This window comes from Abramis brama, assembly GCF_963993115.1.
Source record: "Abramis brama genome assembly, chromosome: 7".
Taxonomy (NCBI): Eukaryota; Metazoa; Chordata; class Actinopteri; order Cypriniformes; family Leuciscidae; genus Abramis; species Abramis brama.
This window is the reverse complement of record NC_139969.1, coordinates 18,452,859-18,479,143: the sequence shown is the minus strand read 5'-3', so window position 1 is coordinate 18,479,143 and position 26,285 is coordinate 18,452,859. Positions and strand designations below refer to the sequence as shown.

The 26,285-nt window shown below is 36.0% G+C and overlaps 1 protein-coding gene across 6 annotated transcripts in view; it reads right to left on the bottom strand.

Annotated features, from left to right (window-relative positions):
- Positions 1–229: 229 nt before the first annotated feature.
- myripa (myosin VIIA and Rab interacting protein a) overlaps positions 230–26,285 on the bottom strand; it is a 37,997-nt gene continuing 11,941 nt past the window's right edge. For 3 of the 6 annotated variants that reach the window (XM_084120904.1, XM_084120903.1, XM_084120901.1), the window contains 16 exons: positions 25,386–25,545; positions 15,742–15,963; positions 13,646–13,782; positions 11,680–11,760; positions 11,421–11,518; positions 11,236–11,316; positions 8,589–8,714; positions 8,289–8,460; positions 7,571–8,139; positions 5,354–6,832; positions 5,123–5,182; positions 3,710–3,895; positions 3,457–3,618; positions 2,550–2,627; positions 1,529–1,589; positions 230–1,309 (listed from right to left, as the gene is read on the bottom strand). In XM_084120904.1, coding sequence (XP_083977030.1) covers positions 1,296–1,309; positions 1,529–1,589; positions 2,550–2,627; positions 3,457–3,618; positions 3,710–3,895; positions 5,123–5,182; positions 5,354–6,832; positions 7,571–8,139; positions 8,289–8,460; positions 8,589–8,714; positions 11,236–11,316; positions 11,421–11,518; positions 11,680–11,760; positions 13,646–13,782; positions 15,742–15,963; positions 25,386–25,495 — 3,636 coding nt within the window. In that variant the 5' untranslated portion in view covers positions 25,496–25,545 and the 3' untranslated portion in view covers positions 230–1,295. Of the gene's footprint in view, positions 1,310–1,528; positions 1,590–2,549; positions 2,628–3,456; positions 3,619–3,709; positions 3,896–5,122; positions 5,183–5,353; positions 6,833–7,570; positions 8,140–8,288; positions 8,461–8,588; positions 8,715–11,235; positions 11,317–11,420; positions 11,519–11,679; positions 11,761–13,645; positions 13,783–15,741; positions 15,964–25,385; positions 25,546–25,644; positions 25,747–26,285 lie in introns of all 6 variants that reach the window. The other 3 variants (XM_084120902.1, XM_084120905.1, XM_084120906.1) reach the window with 3 other exon arrangements.

The following is a 26,285-nucleotide window of genomic DNA, read 5'->3' as shown; positions in this document are numbered from 1 at the left end:
TCAAATAGTTGTATCTCAGCCAAATATTGTCATATCCTAACAAACCATACATCAATGGAACGATTATGTATTCAGCTTTCAGATGATGTATTATCTCAATTTAAAAAAAATTACACATAAGACATAAGTCCAGGGTCACATATGAACACCATAAAATTGTTCAGGATATGTAATCGGAATGTCACAGACAAAAATCTGTTAACAAAAATAATATTTACTACAATTGAAATATAATCAAACTAAAAAATTCCATTTATTAATTTACACTTATACAATAAATCAACGTTTTTACAATAGCTCGTAAATCTCTATTATCAAATCTAACACCATAAATTTACAGTATGAGCAAATATAAAGTTTTCATGTTCTACATGACTGATTCATATAGCTGACACATGGCTAGAATAATCTATAAATCTGACAGAGAAATCATGTTAAAAAAAATGAATGCAGGAAATATTTGGTCAGATGTGCAAAACACTGGCTGCATCCAAAATCGCATACTCCCTTGCTATATAGTAGGTGAAAAACAGTACTCAGGCAAAGAGTACCCAGATGACATACTTCTTCTGAAGTGTGCATACGGTGGACACTTTACTATCCCATGAGGGGTAGGTCACATGATAATGACAACATGGTGAATGTGGTACATCCAGATTACATTCATACAACAAACATTCATACTACATAGAATGTACTTTGTTAGAGGTTATTACATAATTACTTATTCTAAATAAGTACCTACTCAAGAGAGTATGCAATTTCAGACGCAGCTATTGTATATATCTATATATTGACAGTGAGAAATGAAAGGAATAGTTATTTCTTTCATCTGTGGAACATAAAATAAGATATTTTGATAAAATGGAAGTCAATGTAAAACAATTTCTTAGATTTTAGCATACTTTCTGTAACAGGATTTTTTTATTATTATTATTAAAAGTTTAATTGAATGATGAGTTTGATTCACAGTAATGGTCAAAATGCCAAAACAAATTTTACATCTTACATTTACTTAGTTATTACATTTTAGTAACTATTTCGAAATAATTCAGATACTAGTATGGAGGAGAGAGAAGTAATAAAGCAACCTGATCTAAGAGTTATGTGTTTGTGTAATATTGCATCACTGCATGATCGATACATCAGTCATTTGAATCTATCCCACCACAGCTTGAGTTCATAAAATCTTTTCTATGACCCATGAGCTTCAAGGCACATGTGATCAGTGGCTTTTTAGGTTTTTAGTTATCTAACTTTGCGATGATGCTTGCTGATGTCTCCTTCTATCCTCTTTATGCTTCTTTATCTGAAATGTACAGATAAAATGGGAGATTCAAATCATTGCCAACATCAGATGTCTGCTTTGAATCCTTAGAATATAATGAAATGGAAATAGATGAAGTACATTTAAAGATGAAATTTCTGCAGAATGTAAAAAAAAAGAATTACACATTTCTCCATTAATTACACAGGCAAAATCTTTAAAATATTTCAATGATCAGTATTGGTTATGATTAGCTCTTACCTTGTGTTGGAGGCGCTGGCAGTCGCCTCCTCAGTTTCCGAGATGAGCTGATGGTTTGTGTCTGAAACAAAAGTATTATGACCGTGTAAGACAAACAGAACCTCAGATACTGTGATTATGTAATTGGCATGATACATTTACCTGACTAATAATAAATGGTTACATTTGCATTTATTCTGACTTACTCTGAAATTATTAACTCTAGCAGATTACGTTAAGTCCATAACACCATAATTCTACACTCAGTTTAGTAGTAACGGATTAAAATCCATCTTAGGTGGAGAAGAGGAGCACACCGACTGAAGTTTTAGAGATCCGACTAACACAATGGCATTAGTCATGTATACTTAGACTGTAGAGGCTAATAATAGGTTTTCCAATCTAAATAGGGTGAGCCTCAACCTTTGATTATTTTATAGTATTATTCTAACTAAGTGTACGTGGGAAACCACGGCATGATATTACAAAGTTACCATTAAAAGTAGTTAAGTTGGTCAGCTTGGTTTTATGGTAATGGTCGTGACCTCTGGTTAGATATAGTCTTACCTTAATTAAGTGTGTTCAGATCTATGGGGAATGAATAATATATTCTAGAATGAGCAAAGTGGAGTACGGCCGTCTAGGATATTAGTCAGTCGCCTCTGTCTAATGGCCGAGACTGACAAGCTTGCGGTTGTGAGATTGTGTACCCAACCAGCGAGACTCAAAGTGTTATAGGATTCCGGATGAACGGGTGTTATTTCAATAAAGAGTTAAATAGAATAATCAAACATTCACCTAAATGTAATGATTGACAAACATCAATTAAACCTCTTTAATTTTTGGAGTCAAATGAAACAAAGAGATAATTAAATTACTTTGCCACGCTGAAAAGACAGTAATGCAGTAAACCTTCACCCGCTTATCGGAAACTGATGTTGGACCGATTGGGCGGCCCTTACAACATTTATAGCCATCATTAGTCATAATGAGCATGTAGGATTTTTTATCTAAATATATTACTTAACTATGAAGACAATACCTTGGTAAATTGTGTCTGTGGAGTTACATTAAGACCTGCATTTTTCAGAGCAGCAATTCTTGAGGAAATGTCTGAAACCTGGGGGGAAAAAGCAGATTAAGGCAGGCAGATATAAAATGACAGAATGTGTACAGTAACAGTAAGAATGTGTACAGTAAGGCTTTGCAGAAGACTGCTATGTAAAATGCTATTGCCAGTTTTGGGACACCATGGTTCGTATGTTTGCTTAATTCTATACAGTATTTATAGAGTTAAAAAACCTCTGGAAAGCTGTTTTTGGCATTATTTTTATATTCTTATTCATGTTTATTAATATTTTAATAATAATTCGTTTTTATATTTTCAGTTTTCATTTTAATTTTAGTTGCTATGTGCTTTTGTCCTTTTTATTAGTTTTTTATTTTATATTTAGCTTTATTTTTATTACAGTTTTAGTTAGTAATTGTAGTGCTTCAACTTATTTTATTTCAGTTAGTTACCAAGGCAAACGTTCTAATTTTCATTTAAGTTATTTTTTATCTCATATATATATATATATATATATGAAGAGTTCAGATGCAAAAGCCTCTAAGTGCCATCTGAAATTTTCTTCTAGAATGATCATTTTTATCAAGCTTGTATATTTAAGTTCAGTAATTTTACTTAAATGGCAATGAAGATTACCTATTAATTGTAATTTAAGTGAAATTACTGAACTTAAATATACAAGCTTGATAAAAATGATCATTCTAGAAGAAAATTTCAGATGGCACTTAGAGGCTTTTGCATCTGAACTCTTCATATACTGTATATATAAATATACAGTATATGTGTGTGTATTTGTATTTTATTTCAGCTTTGTTTCAATTAACGAAAACTAATTTTCGAGAGAAAACTAGAGAGAGCACAGCGTCCAGGCCGAACACACCTGGAGCTCAGACTGCTGCACCTGGGCTGCTGCAGAGGCCACCTGGTCCTCCAGATGAGCCAGCTCTCTTTCGGTGCTGGATCCACCGATGCTGCGCGCACACTCTTCCAGATCTCCCAGTTCAGCCTCAAGCCCGTACACTGTCCCTGCCGCCACATATACCTGCGCACGGTGGAATCAATCAGAACAAACTGAGAAGCAGCTCATAATTCCCAGTGGCGTGACAAATGTTCATCTCAGAAGGAATGCATACGTTCTCCTCCAGTCTGCTGAGCTGCTCGTCCAGTCTTCTGGCCTCGGCAGGGGGAATGCTTGAGACATCACTGCGGTCTGTTTGGCTTTGTTCGTCTCCCACTGATCCGTGAATCAGATCCTCAGTGGCGTTCAGTACTTTCAGCACCTCGGAGGTGATGCTGCGCAGTGATACAGCCGAGTACTTCTGTTCAAGATAAATACATAAGAGGAAGGTACTGTAAACTTTACACACTAACGTTCAGATGCATATGAATGGAAATGAATGGGGCATAAAGTCACACCTGCAGCAGAACAATATAGGCCTGTGCAATTTTCACAAAATCATAACTGTCAATTATTTCACTTTATATTGTAATCACAGTTATTAATATTGATTAATAAAATTAACAATAAAATATGTTTTTTGTATGGGCCAACTGCATGCCATATTCTTTATGTGGGCTACACATCTAAAACTGAGACATTGAATTGTTTGTATTTTATTGTTGTTACATGCAGTAAATCAAGTATTGCTAAATATTGTTCTACCTAGCAGCATGAAAGCATCTGTTATTTAAATAATAAATATACAGAATAGCGAGCTAAAAGCTGTGACTTTAGTTTGGCATGAGCTCACTATGTTTTGCACTATCGAAAAAAACATTATAACCAACTAACCTATGAACACTGCACAGTGGATCAATTACCAACATTTAGGAAAAAAGATGCTTTGATAAAAAAAAAAAAGGAGAATTAAAAATTCTCACAATTATTAGATTAAAAGACCTAATATAACATAATTATGACAAACTCCTAATTATGATCATCTCATAATATGACTTTGTATGTCATGATTTAGTATGTTATGATTTCAGCTTTTTATCTCATAATTATGACTTAGCATGTTATAGTTTTAACATTTTATGCTTTGTGTATGTCATTATTATGATTTACCAAAGCATATTTTTTTCTTATCTGGCAGAAATGAGCTTCAATACTTACAGTATTTACATAAATATAATGAGTTATAATGAGAGAAACTCTAAGTATGACGTTTGAAATTCTAAGTTCAAAGCAGATTTAAACACCTCTGATTGCGTTCATTCAGTCAACCAACATATCTGTGATTTGTTACAATGCGCAACACTGCAAACACACCACAATATAAATATAAGCCTTTCACCCAACTTGAATTCACATTTTTTTCAGTGGCAGCTGTAATCATAATTGCAATTATTTATTGATTAGCCATTATCAATTCATTGATTTGTGCAGCCCTAACAGAAAGTAAAATATGTTAAATGTAATACACAGTGAGCCAAGAGTCAGACAGCAGATGAAAACTAAGAGAGGAAGGAACACATACAATAGCTTAGTAAATTATGAGTGTGTAAATGAGAGCATCCCATCCATATTAGCATACAATCATCACCTGCTGTAGTATACTGGAGATCAAATTTAGGTTTTTCTCTTTGTCCAGCAAGTGTGCATCCTAATAAAGATCAAAAAGAGGCAGAAGACATAGAATGAAATGAGAAGAGCTTCAGAGATTAATTAGCAGATGAAATAAAGAATGTTAGATACAAGCAGGTTACTGCAGCCTGAAGCGTTTACTGTAGTATAGTTATAGTTTACTGTAATACGGTTATGGTATAGTTGTTACCTTGTAGATCTCCTCTGGTGACAGATATTCCTCCTGACCAGATGGGGCGCTGTGCTGAATTCTGGGGTCCTTGTCCCTCTTCTCCTTCATTTTAACCACGTCACCTTGACTGTTGCCATTGTTCCCTTGAACGCTCTCTTCTGATGATGTGATGCATTGTTTGTCTTCTGTCTCAGTATATTCACTGTGGTTCTTTAGTGCCACAAATTCTTTGATTTTGCCCTCTTCCTTCATTTCTTTTTTCTGTACCTTCTTCGATTGTCCACCAACAAAGCATACCTTCTCTTCCATCATCTCTAGTTTCTCTCCCTCACTTCCCTCCCTGTCTAAAAATACCACCTCACTAGTGTAAGCTTCTATGTTATCTTCCATGTCATCCAAAGCCTTCACTACAGAATCGATGATCTTATCAAATTCCATGTTTCCATCTTCACATATAAATCTATTCAAAGCCAGTTCAGAGGATAAGGCCTGTCCCCGCTTCTCAATATGATCGATCATCTCTGTATTCTCAGCTCTGCTCTGCTGACCTTCAACGACATTTCCACCATCTTTTATTTCTGCTTTTCTCTCTTCAGTCTGAACTTCTCCCTTGTTCTTTGTCTCTTCATTTCTCTCACTAGCGATCTCATTTTGTGCATCTGTCTCTGCGGGTGTCTGTTTTTTCCTCCCAGAGCTCATTTCTTTTGACATTTGCGTCTCCTTCATGTCCTTTTGCTTACTAATGTCCTGCTCCGCCACAGTGTCCTTTTGCTTTTTCTCTGATCTCTCTTCTTCTGCTTTTTCAATCATCTTCTCTACATGATTTTGTTTTTTTTTGTAACTTTGTATCATTTTGTCTCCATCTGTTCCATCATCTACCACCAGCATCTCAGTTATCATTGATTGATTTATGCCTTCATTTACAGTTTGATGCTCAAACCTGTCCAGTTCATCATCAGAGGAGGAAAGTAGTGTCTCACTGACCTGACTGGTCAACTCTCTGAGTTTGGAAGTCAGATCATCTTTTTTCAACATCTCAGTTCTCCTTACTTGATTTGTGGCTTCAATTTCATCTGATCTTTCTTTTGCAACAGCCTCAATCTTCAATAAAGCATCTCCCATGACTTCATCTCCCACTTTTGCTTTTGCTTTTGTTTCATCATCTTCATCCCACATTTGATACTCCAACTTCTCCAATTCATCCTCAGTGGAGGAAAGTTGTGTTTCTTTGACTTGACTGGTCAGCTCTTTTAGTTTGGAAGTCAACTGCTGATCTAAAGATCCAACCACACCAAGGGCTCTATGATTCGAATTGCTAGGAGAATTGAGATCAGGTCCATATGGATCAGGGGTCACAGCTCCAGAGCTCAACATGTCAGGGGTAGCAGTGTCTGAAGTGTCATCTTCCAGAGCATGATCACATGGTCTTTTTCCATGCAAGTCTTGTTTTACATGATGACTCTTCACCAGAGAATCTGAGAGTTGGCTATTGGAATCCTGCCAATAAAGAATCACAGTCATGAAATATAAATAAATTAACCAGAATTAAAAGAAATGTTGTTAATGGGATGTTAAAGCTTCCACATTACCTTAAAATATTAATATTTTTAATATAGATTTATAATTGTATTCAGCAAGGATGAATTAAATTGCTGAAAAGTCACAGTAAATACTTTTACATTGTTGCAAAAAAATTATATTTCATCAAAGAATATATTAAATTAGAAAACAGTTATTTTAAATTGTAATAATGTTTCACAATACTTTTATTTTTGTTAAGCATAAGAGACTTCTTTCAAAAACGTTTTTAAAAAAATCGTACCGACCTCAAATGTTTAAACAGTAGTGTGTATATATAATGTCTTTATAAAATACACAAAATTAATTAATTCTGCATTCTATAGAATGGCCAGAAATCATTAAATGAATTGCAAATTTTTGATTATTTTATTCTACTGACAGTTTTTTTATAGTAAGAAATGTAATTTATTATTTATTTTATAGGTTCATAAATCGTATATTATAGTAGTAGTGAGATATTATGTTTTGACATCTGTTTTGGTTTGGTACCAATCATTTAATTTTGGAAACAACAAAGTATAAAGAGGTCTTTATGTATGGAAATATATAGCAGTCTTTATATTTTTATATTATATGTACTTGATATTAAAAGGTTTAAAACCCCTGCTCTAAATCAAAGCCAGTACATGTTGTACAACAAACAGTCATTCTCACCGGTACAGCCAAAGACAATGCTGACTGTCCTTTCCACTCTACCTCCTCTCTCTTATTTTTCCTCCTTCGTCGTGATCTCTTGACCCTGCTGTCCTCTAGACCATCCTCACTGCTTTCAGTCCCTCCTGGGTTGGAATTAACATCCATGATGTTGGAGAGGTGGGCGGATGAGAGTCGCCTATGTTCTACTGACACTTTTCTCTTCAGGAAGGGCAGCATATTTTTGTGGGACTTGGGCATTGGTCCATCCGGTCCTGAGGAGTTCTCAGTGTCAGCATTCGAGGTGTGTGCAGTGATATTTTGTGCTTGTGCATCCAAAGGCAAGTAGGATTCCGTGTAACTCAACTGCTTATTGGCAGACATTTTACGACGAAACTCTACTAGTGCAGCGCCATAGCCCCCATTAGCTTCGGGCTCTGTTTCGGAGCCCATTTCGTCATAAGCTGACCCCACGCCAGACTCCCTTTCTAAGACGCTGTAGACAAGACTTTTGCGCTTAGTTAAAAGGCTTGGTCGAGAGAGCAAGTTGCTCTGATAAGCAATCCAGTTCCCATCAGGACTCTGTAACACTGAAGACATATACACAGCATTTAGACGTATATAAATGGAGGTAATCAACAGTTTAAACAAATATATATTTTTTTTAAATCTCTCTGTTGTAAGCATGAAGCATTAATTAACTGATTAAGAATCATATGGATTAAGTCAAGGATCTAACTGGAATTGTCCAGTCGGTCAACACTCCTCCAGCTAGGCATGGCCTGAACAGGCATCGTTTCTTCTTTCTTCATTTCCAGAGCATGACTTTTCGAAGCTGAAGGCCTTGACCCAGTGTCAGCATGCTGGTCTGTTTTCTCATCAGTCAAGAGACAGAAAGCTGAGTAAGACCTCTGGGGGGAAAGGAGAAGCAAAAGAGCAATACAAAAGCATTACAGAGTCAGTGCATTCAATAGTGCATCTCAAAAGTGGCCAAAATTGCAAGTGATTGAGGCTTTGAAAAAAAAAAAGGCCAGTGTACCCAGAAATAAGCATCGAAGGCACTCTGGATTTGATCAGGAGAGGTCTCATCATTGTTCTGGCTGGGCAACAGGTCCAGATTACATCCAGACTGAATCTCAGACGGATCCATCCTCTGGTGGACAATCTGTTGTTTAAATATTCCAATATAATCAGTTTATGCAAACATTGTCATCACTGATAAATAATAATATGATCATTTAAAATTAACGCAAATGGAAACGGGACAGGCAACTTGTCTCATTACAAATGTTCAAAGACTCTCTAACAGCATACCAGAATGCTGTTAAGTCTGCGAAAACTTAATTTAATCCAATCGCTCTAACCCAAAGGTTCTGTTTTCAGTCATTCAGTCTGTTGTAAATCCATCTGTTAACACATTGTCTGTTGCCTCAGATGCTCTATGTGAAGACTTCCAAAGATTTTTTATTAACAAAATCACTACCTTAAGACTTAGTGTCTGCCCTAATTTAACTGTCCCCCCACCTGCTTCTGCTTTTTGGGAGGTTTTTGATCCTATCAACCTCCAGACACTGAAGGACGTGACTGTCAAGCTCAAATCTTCATTTTGTCCTAATGATATCATTCACCCGAGATTTTAAAAATTAATCATTGATTCGGTTGGGCAAGGTATGATATCTCTTATCAACAAGTGTCTCAAAACGGGCTCTGTCCCTGCCAATCTTAAAGTGGCTACGGTCACTCCTCTGCTCAAGAAGCCTTAACTAGATCCTTCTGTTATAAAAAAAGTTCGGCCTATCAATGTCTTACCTTTCATTTCTAAGCTATTGGAGAAAATTGTGCTGGATCAATTCCAACACTTTTTGTCAAATAATTGTATCTATGAGGTTTTTCAATCTGGTTTTAGGTCTATCAAACGAGTGTCAAATGATATTTATCTCTCCACTGATTCCGGAGATACTGTGGTTCTAGTTCTCTTAGATCTTTCGGCAGTCTTTTATCTAGACTAGAGTCTTGGGTGGGTTTAAAAGCTTCTGTTCTGGCATGGTTTCAGTCATACCTGTCTGACAGAAAGTTTTTAGTAAAGATGGGTAATTTCTCCAGCTCCACGGCACCTCTGACCTGTGGTCTTCCACAGGGCTCTATTTTGGCTCCCTCTCTACATGCTCTTGGCGCTATTCTAAGGAATCATTTAATTTTTACGCGGACGACTCCCAAATTTATATTCCAATCAAGAGAAACAACCCTGCAGCGCTGAATTCTCTTCTGCGATGCTTAGAGGAGGTTAAAGCATGGCTAGCCCAAAATTTCCTCTTTCTAAATGCAGACAAGACTGAGGTCATTGTTTTCGGCCCAAATGAAAATGCTCAGTGTATAAGCCCTGATTTAGAGAGTCTATCGGCTTTTAAATCCCCAGGGGTGTGGAACTTAGGTGTTCTTGTTGACCAGCCTTTAAAATTTGACAAACACATTTCATCCGTAATCAGTTCCAGTTTCTACCAACTTCGTCTACTGTCTAAAATCAAAGGCTTTCTCACTCCGAAAACTCTGGAAATGGCTGTTAATGCATTTATAACGTCTCGGCTAGATTACTGCAATTCCTTATATTGCTCAAATTGCTCGTCTTCAGTTAGTCCAAAATACTGTGGCCAGACTTATTCATAAGTGTTGCAAATATGACCACATCTCTCCGATTCTCAAATCTCTACACTGGCTGCCAGTTTAACAGAGAATAGTTTTTAAAATTCTACTCTTTGTTTTTAAATCTCTACATAACTTAGCTCCTGCCCATCTCTCTGAACTTGTTCATCCTCACACTCCGTCCAGAAGATCCTACGACCATGCTCTGTTGGTAGTCCCTCGCGTTTGACTCAAGCGTAGAGGGGAGCGTGGATTTGCGGTGGCAGGGCCAAGACTCTGGAACACCCTGCCTCTTAGAACAGCCCCTACCCTGTCTGTCTTCAAGTCTCTGTTAAAAAACCTACCTGTTTTCTTTAGCATATTGATGTCGCTATTGATCTGATGCTGTTTTGCCACTCCTGTGTTTCCATTCTATATTTGAGTCTGATACTGCTTTGCCCTTCTGTTTGAATATCTTATATTTGAGCCTAATACTGTTTTGCCACTCTTGTCTTACCATTCTATATTTGAGTCTGATACTGCTTTGCCACTTCTGTTTTACTATTTTAAATTTGAGTCTGATACTGTTTTGCTACTCTGGTTTTAAGGTTGCTCTTAGCTTTGCTGCTTTTATTTGTGTTTTATGTGTTGTAATGCAGGTATTATTTGTTCTGTAAAGCACTTTGGTCAGCCTAGTGGCTGTTGTAAATGTGTTACATAAATAAAGTGAACTTGAACTTGAACTATTGGCAATAGCAAGTCCAGTACTTTCTCTGCAGCAGCAGCAGCAGCAATAACAGCAGCATATCAGATCTATTCAAGACCGCCAAGACCAAATATATCAAAACTGTCATACCCATTACCATGACAAACACTTCGAGAGTTGTCAGGACAGAACTGCATTTATTTGAAATGCATTCATTATAAATGTCTTTACTGTCGCTTTTGATCAATTTGATACGTCCTTGCTGAAGTATTTATTTCATTAATTAATCACTGCACACTGAATTGTGGACAATGTGAAACTCTACCCTCATTAAAGGTCATTGCTGGCATGTGTTACTCACTTTCTGTACTATTGTTTTGGCCAATTCCTCTATCAGCTCTGTTCTGTTCTCTCGCAGATAATGAGCTTCGTTCTGCTTCTCCTACAAAATAAAATGTCAAACAGTTGCCATGTCAAACTTGCCAATTTATCAAGAATGAATGAATGAAAGAATGAATAAATGATCTTATATAGGGAAAGTCTTACTTGACTGTTAGTCTGGCTCTCAGCCTTAGCAATGGCTTCATCTAAGGCCTCTTCTGCCACACGCATTGACACGCTAATAGTCTCCTCCATGCTGTGCTCTGGAGAGAGATATAGTAATTAAAGCCTTTATAGATAGAAAATTGCTGCCATATAGCTGCAGTGAAGTGTTTTCAAATATTCACTGAATGAAACTAATAAAAACAAAACTATTGATATAACAAACCATTCATATCTAAATAGGATATATTTGATCACAAACCTTCACTTTGTTTGTAGAATGTGGAGTCACTCTCATACAAGCCACTTTCATTGCAGATGCTCTCCTCAAAAGTGCTCCCCTCTGTTGGTGCAAAACAAAATTACAGCTCATTTCATCAAAAAACTTTAATAACTCTTTAGAATTGATCAATTTTCAGTTGGAGAGGATGTATAAATTTAGAAAATATTGTTGCATTCCATGAGGAACATCCACAAAATAAAATCTGTCAGTTTCTAGTTTTTCCTAATATACTTTTTTTTCCCATAAGTAATATAATATTCTCAATATTGATAAGCTAGGACAAAAGTGGAATATAGAGATTGGCTCAATGTGAAAAAAAATATTTTTTAATAAATGGTATAACTATTTGCATCACACATTTCTGTTGTTGTTGTTGTTGTTCTTGTTGTTGACAAGCGCTTCCTGAGAGATCCAACAGCACTTCCAGCTGCGACACATGATTTAATCACTGTCTCAGTCTCAGAGAGCAGTTGGATGACAAATCATTTGATGGGTAACTACTGACATATCAATATGGCCTCAGCTCCACATATAGCCCTTTAAAGTGTTTCCCTTGATCCGGTGAAGGTCAAACTGCCTCTGAAGTCACCTGCTACTCCTTTACAATGAGCCAATGTTTACGCCTACTCTCTACTGCGGAGAGCAAATCAAAGTAATGTTATAAATCTAGCTTTTTCTATGAGATAAAGCTGAAGACTGATGTTGCAGCTTAAAAACCTATCCTATAATGCTATAAGCTTATTGCTCCATTCTTAGCACTTGTCCGACATTAAACTCAAACAGATTATCTTTCTAGCTTTTCTCTGCATCAAATTTTCAAGGCCTGACCACATAGTGCAGAGAGTTTTGTGGCCGAAGCTCTTTATTTTTCACTGTCACTGCAATGCTTTTTTCTCTCTTCCACAGAGAGCTATTCTTCCTCAGATGTTACAGGGGTCTGCTGAGGTGACAAACAACCACAGTCATGGTCATCCATTGTTAATGTGCCATTGGCCTTGCGTTTAACTGCCTTTCTCTTAATGGAGAAGACATTTTTTGTTCACAGACCACAGCAAAACTGAAACGGAGGCTGAGCACAGATCATAACTCTTTGTGCCCACAAATACAAGCAAAGGAGCCTTCGAGCTGGTGTGGAAGAGGAAAATAACCTTTGAGATTTTTTTATACTTCCAAACAAAGGTGTACTGTAGTATATTTCTGGCTATTAGTTGCTGTACTTTCACAGTACATTTTCCAGTAGAATATTTTTTCTACCACTTTAAAAATGACAACTGTATATTGTAGATAACTATATATTGTGCAGGTTCAGAAGGATGGATGGGCCTAATATTTTTACAATATTTATTAAAATAATAGTCACGTCTGTAGCATTGATTTTTCAATAAAATTAATGTTTCATTTCTGATTAATTTCTTTCTGTGCTCCACTACATATTTTAATTTAGGAAAGTGATTAAATGATTTATCTGATTAAGTAAGTACTAAGTAATGTAAATATGCATATGCAATTTTTATTCACTATTTAAATGTTAGGAATACAATTGGGCAGGAATCCATCAGGTCATATCAAACTGTACAGTGACCTTTCCTCCGTAAACAGATTTTTTTATTTATTTTTTTATCCTGCATCTGCTAAATCAGAGACAGAGGAGGTAAATCAGATTATAGTATCCCTGCCTGTTCTATCCTTAACCCTTATGAATTAGTGCTAATAGATGCAAACATGAACAGTGTAAAAGACCTTGAAGGACAATCCAAAACTGAAATATCCTCCGGATGCAGATGGTATTTGAAATGAAGAAACTCTTACAAATATGCAACATGTAAACAGCTCTTTTAACTCCAAAACATAGCAAATATATACCAAAATACATTATAAAATGTCATAGTGTGAAAACATCCTTTATTTTAAAGGAAGGTCACACAAAAGTCCAGATGGCGAGTACCTGTAGGGTCTGCTAGCACTCCATGCGCGGCCGCATGCCTCCTGTAGAGGTTCTTTAACACTTTAGCACTGCCAAACCTTTTAAAACGCCTTCTCACATTATTGTAGAACCATTCCAGCGACTGGGTCTTCAGTAGCCTGAAAATACACAAACAAGGCCACATTATCATGCTTATTTAAGGGCATTCTTGAGATTTTGTTTACTTTACACTGATTAAAACCTTTGACAATATAAGTACAGTGTGTTGTGATTATGCAGAGTATGACATTTGTCCTATAATCACAGACACAAGGTCCTATAATCAACAAGCACATACAAATAATACATAGACAGAAAGGTCAGAGTAAACATGCACTTTTGAGCATGCTCAATATAAATAATATAGATAAAGACCTTGTTTGCTGTTAAGACAGTGATTATACTAGTATACAAAGTACAGACTGCCCGAAAGACAAATAGCTCAATGTTGCCATGCCACTGATAGCAGAAGTCCAACAATAATCTGAATTAAAATGAGTATTTTTAGAGGAATTGCCTGCTGGGGACATACAAGATTATTGTTTAGTTGGTATACACAGTAAGAAATGTTGTTAAAAAGACAAGAAAAAAAGATTGCTTCAGAGTTTAAAATATTATTTATTTAAAAATAAATAAATAAATTGTACACTAAAAGCAGGAAATTAAAAAAATCGGAAGAATCTTTATTCTTATGGTCCAGGGACCAAGCCAAAATTGTGTATCAATCAACAATTATGTTGGCATTATTACATTGACAACTATGTTGTTATCATCTGTTTTTTTTTTTTTTAAATATGAAGAGAAATATGAGAGGTTAGTAAAGACAACACGGTGTTGTTTCCATGCTTAAAACAGCATTCTGCGTCCTTTCACCATTATGTACAGACTCCAGATACCCCTTGGGGACAAATTATATTTTTCCCCACAAAAAAAGAAAAAGGCATTTTATTCTGTTAATGGAAATTACTGGTTCATGCATTTATGTAATTGACTAGACAAAATAAGCAACATATACAGTACATAGGTTACTGCATACTGTATATACCTGTCTGTCTATACACACAGCAAAAATCGAAATTGTCTGCTTCCATTCAGTAATGTTCTAATACACTGATATTTGAAATGAAAACTGGAATAAGCATCAGTTTTACTACGTGACAACGGAGGAGATAAATCTAGAGTGGATGTGTGTAGTATCAAAATACTGAACCCCTTAATGGAAGTGCCCTGTTATAAACAGTTATGGCACTGTCTTTCATTAAACCATGAGTATAAACATGCCCGAACAGATGCTCAATATGATTTGACATATACGAGAGTCACAGCAGAAAAGCAAGCACATTTTCACATTAAAACTATCCATTCACAGAACTAGTCCTGAACTCTTCAGGATGTTGTTTTTGTTGTTTCAGAGGAAAATAATTGAGCTCTTTTCAATTACAATAGATTTAGTTTAGATTGATTTAGAATAACTGTGCACTTTACTACATCATGCAAATTAGTATATTTTAAATGCGTAAAAAAAACAAAACCCATATATTGTACAAGGAAAACAGATTTCAGTCTTCAGTGTTTACTAGGAATAAACATCAATCTGGCTGATATGCTATATTATTTTGTCTAAATATTAAAATAAAATTAAAATAAACTAAAATTTTACTGTAACTAAACTTGAAGTGTACTTACTGTAAATGTTACACGTGAATTTAGGCATCACAGCATTATAAAGATAAAGATAAATAAAAATAAAATATAAAGATTATATTTAGCTGTGTTATTAAATTGTTAGTGTTTTTAAAGATTTGCTTGAAGTGAGCATTAGATGATGATAAAGGTAATATAAATGTAAAATGTAAACATACTGTAGAAATGAGCATGCACAATTAAATATCCAATACTGACTAGAAATAAAACAATCTCTAATATCAACCAATAACCAATACCTTTCACTATAACATTCACCCCTAGTTTTAACCCCTAATACCAACCACTAACAGAAGCATCATGAGCCTTTAACCTGCAGGTGTTTCCCACTTAAGCCCCCTGAACAGCTCAAACCACGACACGACAATACTGACCTGGTCTTCTGGCAGGCGGAGCACAGCCAGCCTTTGTCCTTCTTACTGTAGGTGCAGCATCTCTTGCAGACGTTGTAGCAACAGTCCAGGCAGGAACGCTTGGGGTTGAGCAGGCAGGTGAAGGGAGAACAACAGCGGATGCAGCAGCGCTTATTAAACCTGTGCTGCCGTGACAGCAGAACAGACCGACTGCCCTCCTCAACCAGCACCTTCTTCATTCCACTGGACAGAGAGAGAGAGAGAGAGAGAGAGAGAGAGAGAGAGAGAGAGAGAGAGAGAGAGAGAGAGAGAGAGAGAGACAGAGAGAGAGAGACAGAGAGAGAGAGAGAGAGAGAGAGAGAGAGAGAGAGAGACAGAGACAGAGAGAGACAGACAGAGAGAGAGAGAGAGAGAGAGAGAGAGAGAGGAGTATAAAAAAGAAAAACGTGATATAAAGCATGCGACTATGAAAATGATACATAAGCTGATGTATATTTGTCTGAGTTTAAGCAGGACACATTAAAAACCATTCACAATTAATCTCTATGTAAAGCGGGCTGTAGTGCCCCATAAGTGGATTATGTTCACATGACATCTGCGTGTTGACAGATGCACTGCATTTGCCCTTCAACGTCTTAAATCTGTCAGGATTTCCAGCCGTACTGCAGCCTCCAGAGATGAGAGCAATTCTGCAAAATTGCTCTGACATTTAGCGAAGAGACAAGAGACCCAATACTATGTAGTAGAACACTATTTGCAGCCAACAACCAGCACATACACACTTTGTTTGGATTAGGTCCATTAGATTTATGATGCTCAATTAAACAGATGTTCATCATACGTACCATATGTATCCATCATATGTATTCATCACATACATATGAGGTCTGTCTGTATATTACTGGTGTGGATTTTTAAGTGACTCTGGAGCTTACATTGATTCATTCAGCAACTGCGTTTATGAATGAGTCATTGAATCATTCACTCATCAGATTCATTCAGTGCTGCTCAAAGATGTGCAACAGTTAATTCTGCTATGACTTCGGTTGGAGAGGTACTGCAAAATTACACAAAGTAACTGTGTCTAAATTTCTAAGTTACTTAGTATTACTATTAACGAAGTTCATCAAAGTGTTTTCTAACAGCAATATCACACTGGCCTGAATATCATCATGACTGTATGGCTGATCTGAATATCATCATGGGATTTCCTGCGGTTCACAAGTGTGAATACAGAAAAAAAGTAATACAAAATATACTGCAATAATAAGATTATTAATTGTCAATGTCAACTTTTATGAATATTGTTAATTTTTATTGACCTTATTCATCTGTATAGTTAATACAGATGTGAACAAAAGGGAATGGTTTAAAAAAATATTACAAATGTAATATTAAACTAAAATTAAATAATGAAATTGAAATCATTTTAAATAATGTGTCATGATGATACATATTATTCTAAAAGCAAACCTATGACTCACAGAGAGAGGAGCTGACAGGAGGAGCAGAGGGATGAAAAATTAGAAAGGATGCATTGTATTGAACACCTCTGCTTGAGGTGTGGCATTTACTTGTCTCTCCAAACAATGCCAATGCATGAACAGATCGGCTCCAGTGAACACTAAGAGAGGGGAACTGAGGAAAATCTCAGCAGATTAAAAACAGACAGGCAGGAAATAAAACAAAATGGAAAAAAAAGAAGAAAAAAAAAAGACTGTATGATTCACAAGCAAGTGTAATACTTCACAGGGATACTAGTCTTGAGACTGTGGGCTTGGCATACATTTATGACAATGCATTTTTGAGTCTATGTGTGCACATAGCAATAGTTTGGAGCCATATTTGTGCCAAAACCTTTGAGAACATTTTGTGCATGCATATGCTTGTAAAAAAAACAATTCTTGCACTTAATCCAAGATGCATGTAGTTTGTATATTAATCTCTAAATGTGACATTCAGACCCTACAGATACAGACTAGAGATTACAAACAGCCTTCCACCAGTTTGTCTTGACTCAATCAGTGGCAAGATGAATTTAAAGCAACAGAAGAAAAGCACAAAAGATAAATAGCTGAAAAATTCTCACAGATGGAACAGGATCTTATTCATGTTCCTACAATCATGTACTATGATGATACCCCATCAGGGGTCTTTCCACTGAACTTATAATTGGATACTCGGCAGGCCATTTCCACCGAGTTCTCCGAAACATGGTCTGTTGTTTACAAAGCAAACCGTTGGCAAAGAACAACAGAGGTGTCCTGTGCCAGTAGGTGCAGATCCAAGAGAATTTCTACTAAGTGACCAATGCCAGATAGCCAGCCTGGGCGCAGGTGTGATGAACAGGGGGAAACTGATTCCAATATGTTATACTAAGTCATCTGTCAGAGCAGCATCTATTTTAATGACAGGTTATACGTATATATATATATATATATATATATATATATATATATATATATACACACAATATATAATTTTTGTATACTGTACATTATATTGTTGTGATGACTAAGTTCACTTGTAGCATTTAAATGGACTGATTTTAGTTTTAAGTTTTTTATTGTGAAGTTATTTAGACAGGACATTTATAAATGTTTTGCCATAACATGGATTTCTTTTTTCAACATTAAAATGTATTTTTGTTGTTTTCTATGTGGGTTTTTTTCTTCCAAAGGCTATGCTGAGATTACTGTTCAAATTAAATTTTACAAACATTTACAAAATTTAGAGTATATTTATTTGTACAGTACTTAAGTCTAAATTAAATCTCATAAAAATGTTGCATGAGGATTTAGAGCTTCTCTGTACACACACAAGAAAGATCAATCTCAATGAGCCAAATCTACTGCTGTGTTATGCAGCGCAAAGATTCCAGCAATGTAGCAATTGCATGCCCTATTCCTGGAACATCTTGTTAACACAGATCAGCAGTGGTATTGTAACACAATAACACACAGCGGTTGATAAAACAAGATGTGGTATGCTGGGAATAGCTCACTTCAGAGCAATGCAAGAAAACATGTACTAATCTCATATGACAGGGCTTCAAATCTGTCAAATGCAGTTGTGGCTAGTCTTTTTTATGGAGATTTAGCATAGACAGAACTGAGACAAAACTAGTTCTCCAATTTAAATAAACTCTCAGGAATCACATCAGATTTGGATGCCAATAAAGAAAGGCCAAAAACATAAACCAAACAAATAGTCATATAGTTGTAGTATGCATTACATAATAAATGGATTAGCATGTAATAAAATAAAATGTCTTGTCATAATTGTTTGAATGGTCTTAGATCAAAATGACCCAGTGTCCTACAAGCCAAAATGCCTGTGCAGAAACAGTATGTTCTGTGAGCAGTTCCATCACATGTAATCACAAAAATATCAGAATCTGCCATCTGTTTGAAATATTTGATTTAATGAACTGGAAAGTCACGGATGAGTGCATGGATAGATGGAGGACTCTAGGGTCTCTCTAGATGGTTTACAAAAGCTGATTTAGATCTATGGTTCCCAACCAGGACTTCACATACCCCAGAGCCCATTTAAGTAGGTCCCAAGGGGCTTTTGGAAAGTGTGTAAAAAAGATATAAAATAAATAGAAATAGAAATTATGAAGAGACAATACAGCGCATGATACACACATTCTCGGCTCATTCACTTCCATCCTCATTACATTATCGTAGTCTTTATCACTATTAAACACAAACTAAAAATCAACAATTGTTCTTATCAAGGGTTATGTTTAATATTTTAACCCTTGTGCATCGTTTAAATTTACTACCTTTCGTTATGTTAGTGGCTGAAAACAGCCACTACTTTAAACTGCTGTAAAAATGTATCAGATAAATATTTTTTTCAATTTTTTTTGCATAAATCTATTAATCAACCTCAGTCCTGCTCAAAAATACTAAATGTTTAAAAAAAATTCAGGATTTTAACTCTTTAATTGCCAAATTCGTAAATGATGTCACTGATTTGGGGAAAAAAAAACACAAAATGACTCATTTTCAATATAAAATGTGATTGTGGACTGGATTTTTTTTTACCTTTTATCACAGTCTTGGACATGTCAAAGATTAGAAACAACATTGGTTTTGATGCATTGTTAGTTTTTGTGCAGCATGAGATTTTAACTTTTTCTCCCTCATTTACTGTTCGTGGCTGTTTTTGCCCCATTGACTTCCATTATAACCACATTTTTTGATTGCAAAGCCATGACACCATATAATCATGCATTTTTGATTGTTGGTGGTTTTCCCTGTTGGGAAGAGGTAAAATTTGTAATTTTTACTGTTGATAACTAGGTGGAACCATTAACCCTTTAGATAGGCCTGTGCAAAAAAAAGCTTAGTTTCTGGCTTTTACATGGAGTATTATGGAGTTTATATGGAGTATAAAAGCATAATAAAGTGTGTGTGTGTGTGTGTGTGTGTGTGTGTGTGTGTGTGTGTGAACTCACCTTGATGTATCTGAGAAAATCAAAATATGCACCTCAGCTCTCAGAACTACATGGAGTAAACAAAAACAAAGTAAGTGTATTTATGCATCTGCTGCCTTTTGATGGTGAGAAATGCAGACTAAACAAAAACAAAGCAAGTGGATTTAAACGCGTGCATGCAAGCCTGCTGCTCATTTGATGGTGAGAAGAGCAGCAAGCAACATGAGAAAGGGCTTGACTTGTAGTGAAGTTTTAGAGATGATTATGCAGCCTGACCCCTCCAGCGAGCTGCATGATGTATCGTCTTCCCCCTCTGACACCACAGACTCAGGAGAGTCAGATCCTGATTTGGATGTGGCACCCTCATCATCCTCTCTAGCTTCCACTGAAGGCGAGGAGGATTCGGAGGATCCTGGATCTGGGTGGATTGGGAGAAACGGCGAAGTGTGGTTTTCCACTAACGCGGAGACAACTCCCTTTCTTCAGCCTGCCAGAGGCGTGACTCCAGGGCCGACGCGCTATGCCATCGCAAAGGTCCAGAACATGGATTCCGTGTTCAATCTGTTTTTTATGGAGGAGATGATTGACTTCATTGTCAGCATGACTTGCGTCAACACATACATGTTTGTACAGTCATACAAACATGTATGACTATGCTTTGTGATGGCATAGCGCGTCGGCCCTGGAGTCACGCCTCTGGCAGGCTGAAGAAAGGGAGTTGTCTCCGCGTTAGTGGAAAACCACACTTCGCCGTTTCTCCCAATCTACCCAGATCCAGGATCCTCCGAATCCTCCTCGCCTTCAGTGGAAGCTAGAGAGGATGATGAGGGTGCCACATCCAAATCAGGATCTGACTCTCCTGAGTCTGTGGTGTCAGAGGGGGAAGACGATACATCATGCAGCTCGCTGGAGGGGTCAGGCTGCATAATCATCTCTAAAACTTCACTACAAGTCAAGCCCTTTCTCATGTTGCTTGCTGCTCTTCTCACCATCAAATGAGCAGCAGGCTTGCATGCACGCGTTTAAATCCACTTGCTTTGTTTTTGTTTAGTCTGCATTTCTCACCATCAAAAGGCAGCAGATGCATAAATACACTTACTTTGTTTTTGTTTACTCCATGTAGTTCTGAGAGCTGAGGTGCATATTTTGATTTTCTCAGACGCATCAAGGTGAGTTCACACACACACACACACACACACACACACACACACACACACACACACACACACACACACACACACACACACACACTTTATTATGCTATTATACTCCATATAAACTCCATATAACTCCATGTAAAAGCCAGAAACTAAGCTTTTTTTTGCACAGGCCTATCTAAAGGGTTAATGGTGCCACCTGGTTATCAACAGTAAAAATTACAAATTTTACCTCTTCCCAACAGGGAAAACCACCAACAATCAAAAATGCATAATTATATGGTGTCATGACTTTGCAATCAAAAAATGTGGTTATAATGGAAGTCAATGGGGCAAAAACAGCCACGAACAGTAAATGAGGGAGAAAAAGTTAAAATCTGATGCTGCACAAAAACTAACAATGCATCAAAACCAATGTTGTTTCTAATCTTTGACATGTCCAAGACTGTGATAAAAGGTAAAAAAAAATCCAGTCCACAATCACATTTTATATTGAAAATGAGTCATTTTGTGTGTGTTTTTTCCCAAATCAGTGACATCATTTACGAATTTGGCAATTAAAGAGTTAAAATCCTGAATTTTTTTTAAACATTTAGTATTTTTGAGCAGGACTGAGGTTGATTAATAGATTTATGCAAAAAAAATTGAAAAAAATATTTATCTGATATATTTTTACAGCAGTTTAAAGTAGTGGCTGTTTTCAGCCACAAACATAACGAAAGGGTAGTAAATTTGCCCACAGTGTACTTTTGAGTTTTTGAAAAATTTCAACGCATTTTCCCAAAATATGTGTCAAAATAAGATTTGTCACCAAAAATCATTCCATTTGCTGAAACACAGAGAAAGTTATGGCCAAATTTAGACTAAAAAATACCCCATAGTGGATGAAAACATCCCCAACAGCACATAAGGGTTAAGAAAAGATATATGATGCCTCGTCAATGCATTTAATTGGTTTCCAGGTTTTTTTAACTACATTTCAAATCATGTTGCTCAGCAAGTCTCTCTTTGTGAATTTTCCTCCCTCTATACAGAGGGTATTTTCTAATAATCTTGTTTTTGTGCTCTTCCATTCTCTGATAACTCACTCAGTCCTGTTTGAAATTCAGAGATGCTCACCAGGTGTCAGAGAAGATATTGAAAAGCTAGATGCATGCAGGCAGAACACGCTTGGGAAAAGAAAAAGATGCTGTCTGCATTAAATGAGATGGTTTAAGTTTTTTTGTAGAATTGTGGGTCTTAGTAAATAACTTTAAAATATATATATTTTAAACAAATTTCTCTCTATAGGCGCGTTCACTATTGCATCTGACACTGATACATTAACGCGCCGCCACCTCATCAGCACCGAAAACATTTTTTTTAGACAATAATCGCACAGCCTATTCGATATTCTACATTTAAATCAACTAATCAAATTTTCTAAATTCGTGACTCATCCCTAGTCACAACTGCTTTATTAATTTATCCAGGTTAAAACCAGGACACCGGCACACAAATGTGGCTTTTTGTTAATGACTGTACTACTACAAGATTTAAAGGTGGGGTATGTGATTCTCTTTTTTGTCCATTTTTTCAAAATCACTTGAAATCCTATTCCTAACCCACTTACAGCCACTGGGTTAGAAGCACTGAAATGAAAATTAAGCAATTTAATCATCTGTGGAACGGGCAGGACTCGAAAAACTCCAGCCAATCATTTCCAAGACCACCTAGAATCATTGGACAGTAAGTTCGTCAATCAAACGGTCGTACCCCCTCCCCCCATCCATTGCGCGTCGAATGGGTGGAGTCAGGGCCAGCGTTGGAGGAAAGAAGGTAGGACCATTTGAGTTGTGTATTTTCAAAATCTGCCGGCCGTTTTGCAAATCCCATACCCTACCTTTAACACAGAGTAACAGCTCACTACCAGTTACAAAAGACACTGTAATTCTAGTTGCATTTTTCATCAATTCATTTCTTAAATTATCCTTTGACTACATTCTGGCCCGCCATCTAGTGGCGAAGATTTTTTTTTGGCCCGATGCCAAACTTATTTGCCGACACCTGCTGTAGGCTAACCAAACCCAATCCTCTTAATTGGATAAATACATTACTGTTTCCTGGAGCTCTGAAAGAACTAATGCATACTGTACTAAACATTATAACATTATAATTATAGAGGATCTGTGTACACCTGATATTAACATCCATCTCAAGCGATCCAAATACAAGTGGACAGCCAAGACAGATCTTCACACTGGCCATTAATAACACGCATCTCAAATGTGTCTCCTGTGTGCACTTGTGATCAGAATTTGAGGAGTCTTTATTTGTGACTACATAACTGCCATACACACTGCCAGTGTGTTTCTGCTTTTCTTATCTAAACTGCCTAAAAGCATGAAATCAACTACACTGAGGAATTGTTTGTTTTTTTCCAAATTATTCCTTTCTTTTCCAGCAAACAAGCATTTCCAACAACAGAGTGAGAGATTAGCCAGAGTGCTTGTCTGCAAGTCAGATAAAATCCTGGTACCAAACAAAGTCATTAACCAAAGTGTTTTTATCACCCCAAAGTACAGTGATGAGGAATGTGCTTCTCTGTGCCAATGTGCCATACTTTTTTGAAAGAAAGACAAAACAATGGAGGAAAGAGGGGAAGAGAGAAGGTCAAACAGAGATTACAGGCTAAATACATTAAACTCACTAAATAAAGATAATGGGTTATGTATATAGTGATATACATATATATATATATATATATATATATATATATATATATATAGTGATATATATATATATACATATATATATATATATATATATATATATATATATATATATATATATATATATATATATATAGTGATAGATATATAGATATATATATATATATATATATATATATATATATATATATATATATATATATATATATATATATATATATAGTGATATATATATATAGGGATATAGTGTCCATTGTTTGGGACACTATACTGAACTATACGTATAGCTAGTATTATATGCATATAAACTTATACTTACAAAAAATTTAAGTATGAAAGTAGGCATGCCTAGCAATAGCAGTGAAAATAGCAACTAACCCCGTGGGTCACATGACAGTGGCAACATGGTGGATGTCTGAATTTCATTCATACTTCATTCAGACTATATAGAACATACTTTTTAATGGTCACAAAGCAAGTTTTAAACCAAATGTACCTATTATAACAGTATGCGATTTTGGACGCAGCAAGGGTCTGAAAATACCTGTGAAGGTAGAAATATTGGTCTCATACGACACAACATGAATCTGTCTCTCCTGATTGATAAAACTGCAATACTGTATCTGTATCTAAAGGTCAGAATCAGATTCCCTTAAGGCTGAAACCATATTCATGGTGGGCTCAGGGAAGTGAGTCACGGATAAAGTGGGAAGGGAGGGCCCTTCCTGTCATTTTGTTTTAAAGTATGACAAAGAATGATGGGAACTTCCTCATGCTCTCTATCGATGACTGGAATGCCATTTGGGTGACATAATGAGGGAGACGATGCTAAAATAGATTGTTTAAAATAGATTTTGAAAAAATTTTGAAAAGTGGATTTTTTTTCTTTTTCTGAAAGAAGTCTCTTATGCTCAGCAAGGCTGCATTTGTTGGATCAAAAAAAAAAAACAGTAAAAACGGTAATACTGTGAAATATTACTACAATTTTAAAATGGTTTTCTAATTTATTCCTGTGATGGCAAAGCTGAATTTTCAGCAACCATAACTCCAGTCTTCAGTGTAACATTATCCTTTAGAAATCATTCTAATATGCTGATTTGGTGCATTTCTTATTGTTATAAATTTTGAAAATATTTATGCTGAAAGCACATTATTATAAAAAAAATTTGTAACAATCTAAAACTCTTTACTGACACTTTTGATGGATTTAATGCATCCTTGCTGAATTAAAGTGTTAATTTCTTAAAAATGTTTTTTTGAAAAGTAGTGTACTATTATTTTATATACATATTATACACACATTATTATGTAACCAAAGTAGTTCTGAGCAGAAGGGTGCATGAGACTCACATGAGCCGCGTCTCCTCCGTCTTGCGCAGCTGCATGTCCCGTTGCACCACCTGCATCACATGCTCAGCCTCCACATCCGTCAGACCAGAGAGATCCAGTTTACTCCCCATCCTTCACCTCTACAGAGCTAATAAGATACCTGCCCTGTCCTGACTGTTAGCTGAGGACAGTAATGGAAGCAAAAAAATAGTAATTTAATTAATAATAAAAAATAATAATAATAAAAAAGCAGCTGGCTTTATAATGTGTTTGAACTTACAGATGTCGGATATTGTTTTATGTATGACATTTTTTATTTCATACTTTGACATGGATTGGTTAATGCTTCATAGTGGCAGCTAGTTGCAGCTGGGAAGTAAATCTGAAGACAAAACAATTTTAATTCTAAAATTGTTTCATTATGAAATCAACATAATGCAGTCTATTGTAAAAGTCCAAAGTAAAAGCTCTTGCATAAGGTTGTTAAATCAGCCTTCAGCTGAAATAAGGCACACACTTTGTGAGGGCCCTGAGATTCCAGAGCCCAACAATGCCATTTTTATCCACTGCTGTGGATGTGTTTTTACATTATATCTGAGACCACTGTTATAATTCTGGCATTTCATAAAAAAGAAAATAACTTTTCAATTGTAACACATGCCTGTGTTTAAGAAAATCTAAATGGAAGCTATTTTTAGGAAGCTAGTGTTTCCCAGTGTAGTTACTGTTGTTAACTGAAACTAAAACTATTAAAAATTGTTTTTGCTAATTGAAATAAAGCTGAAATAAATATAAATATTGAATGCAAAACCAGAACTTAAAAATGAGAAAAGTTGCCTTGAACTTAAATAAAAGATGTGTAAGTTCAAGTACTAAAATGAAACTTAAATAGAAATATTTAAATAAAAATAATAAAAAAGT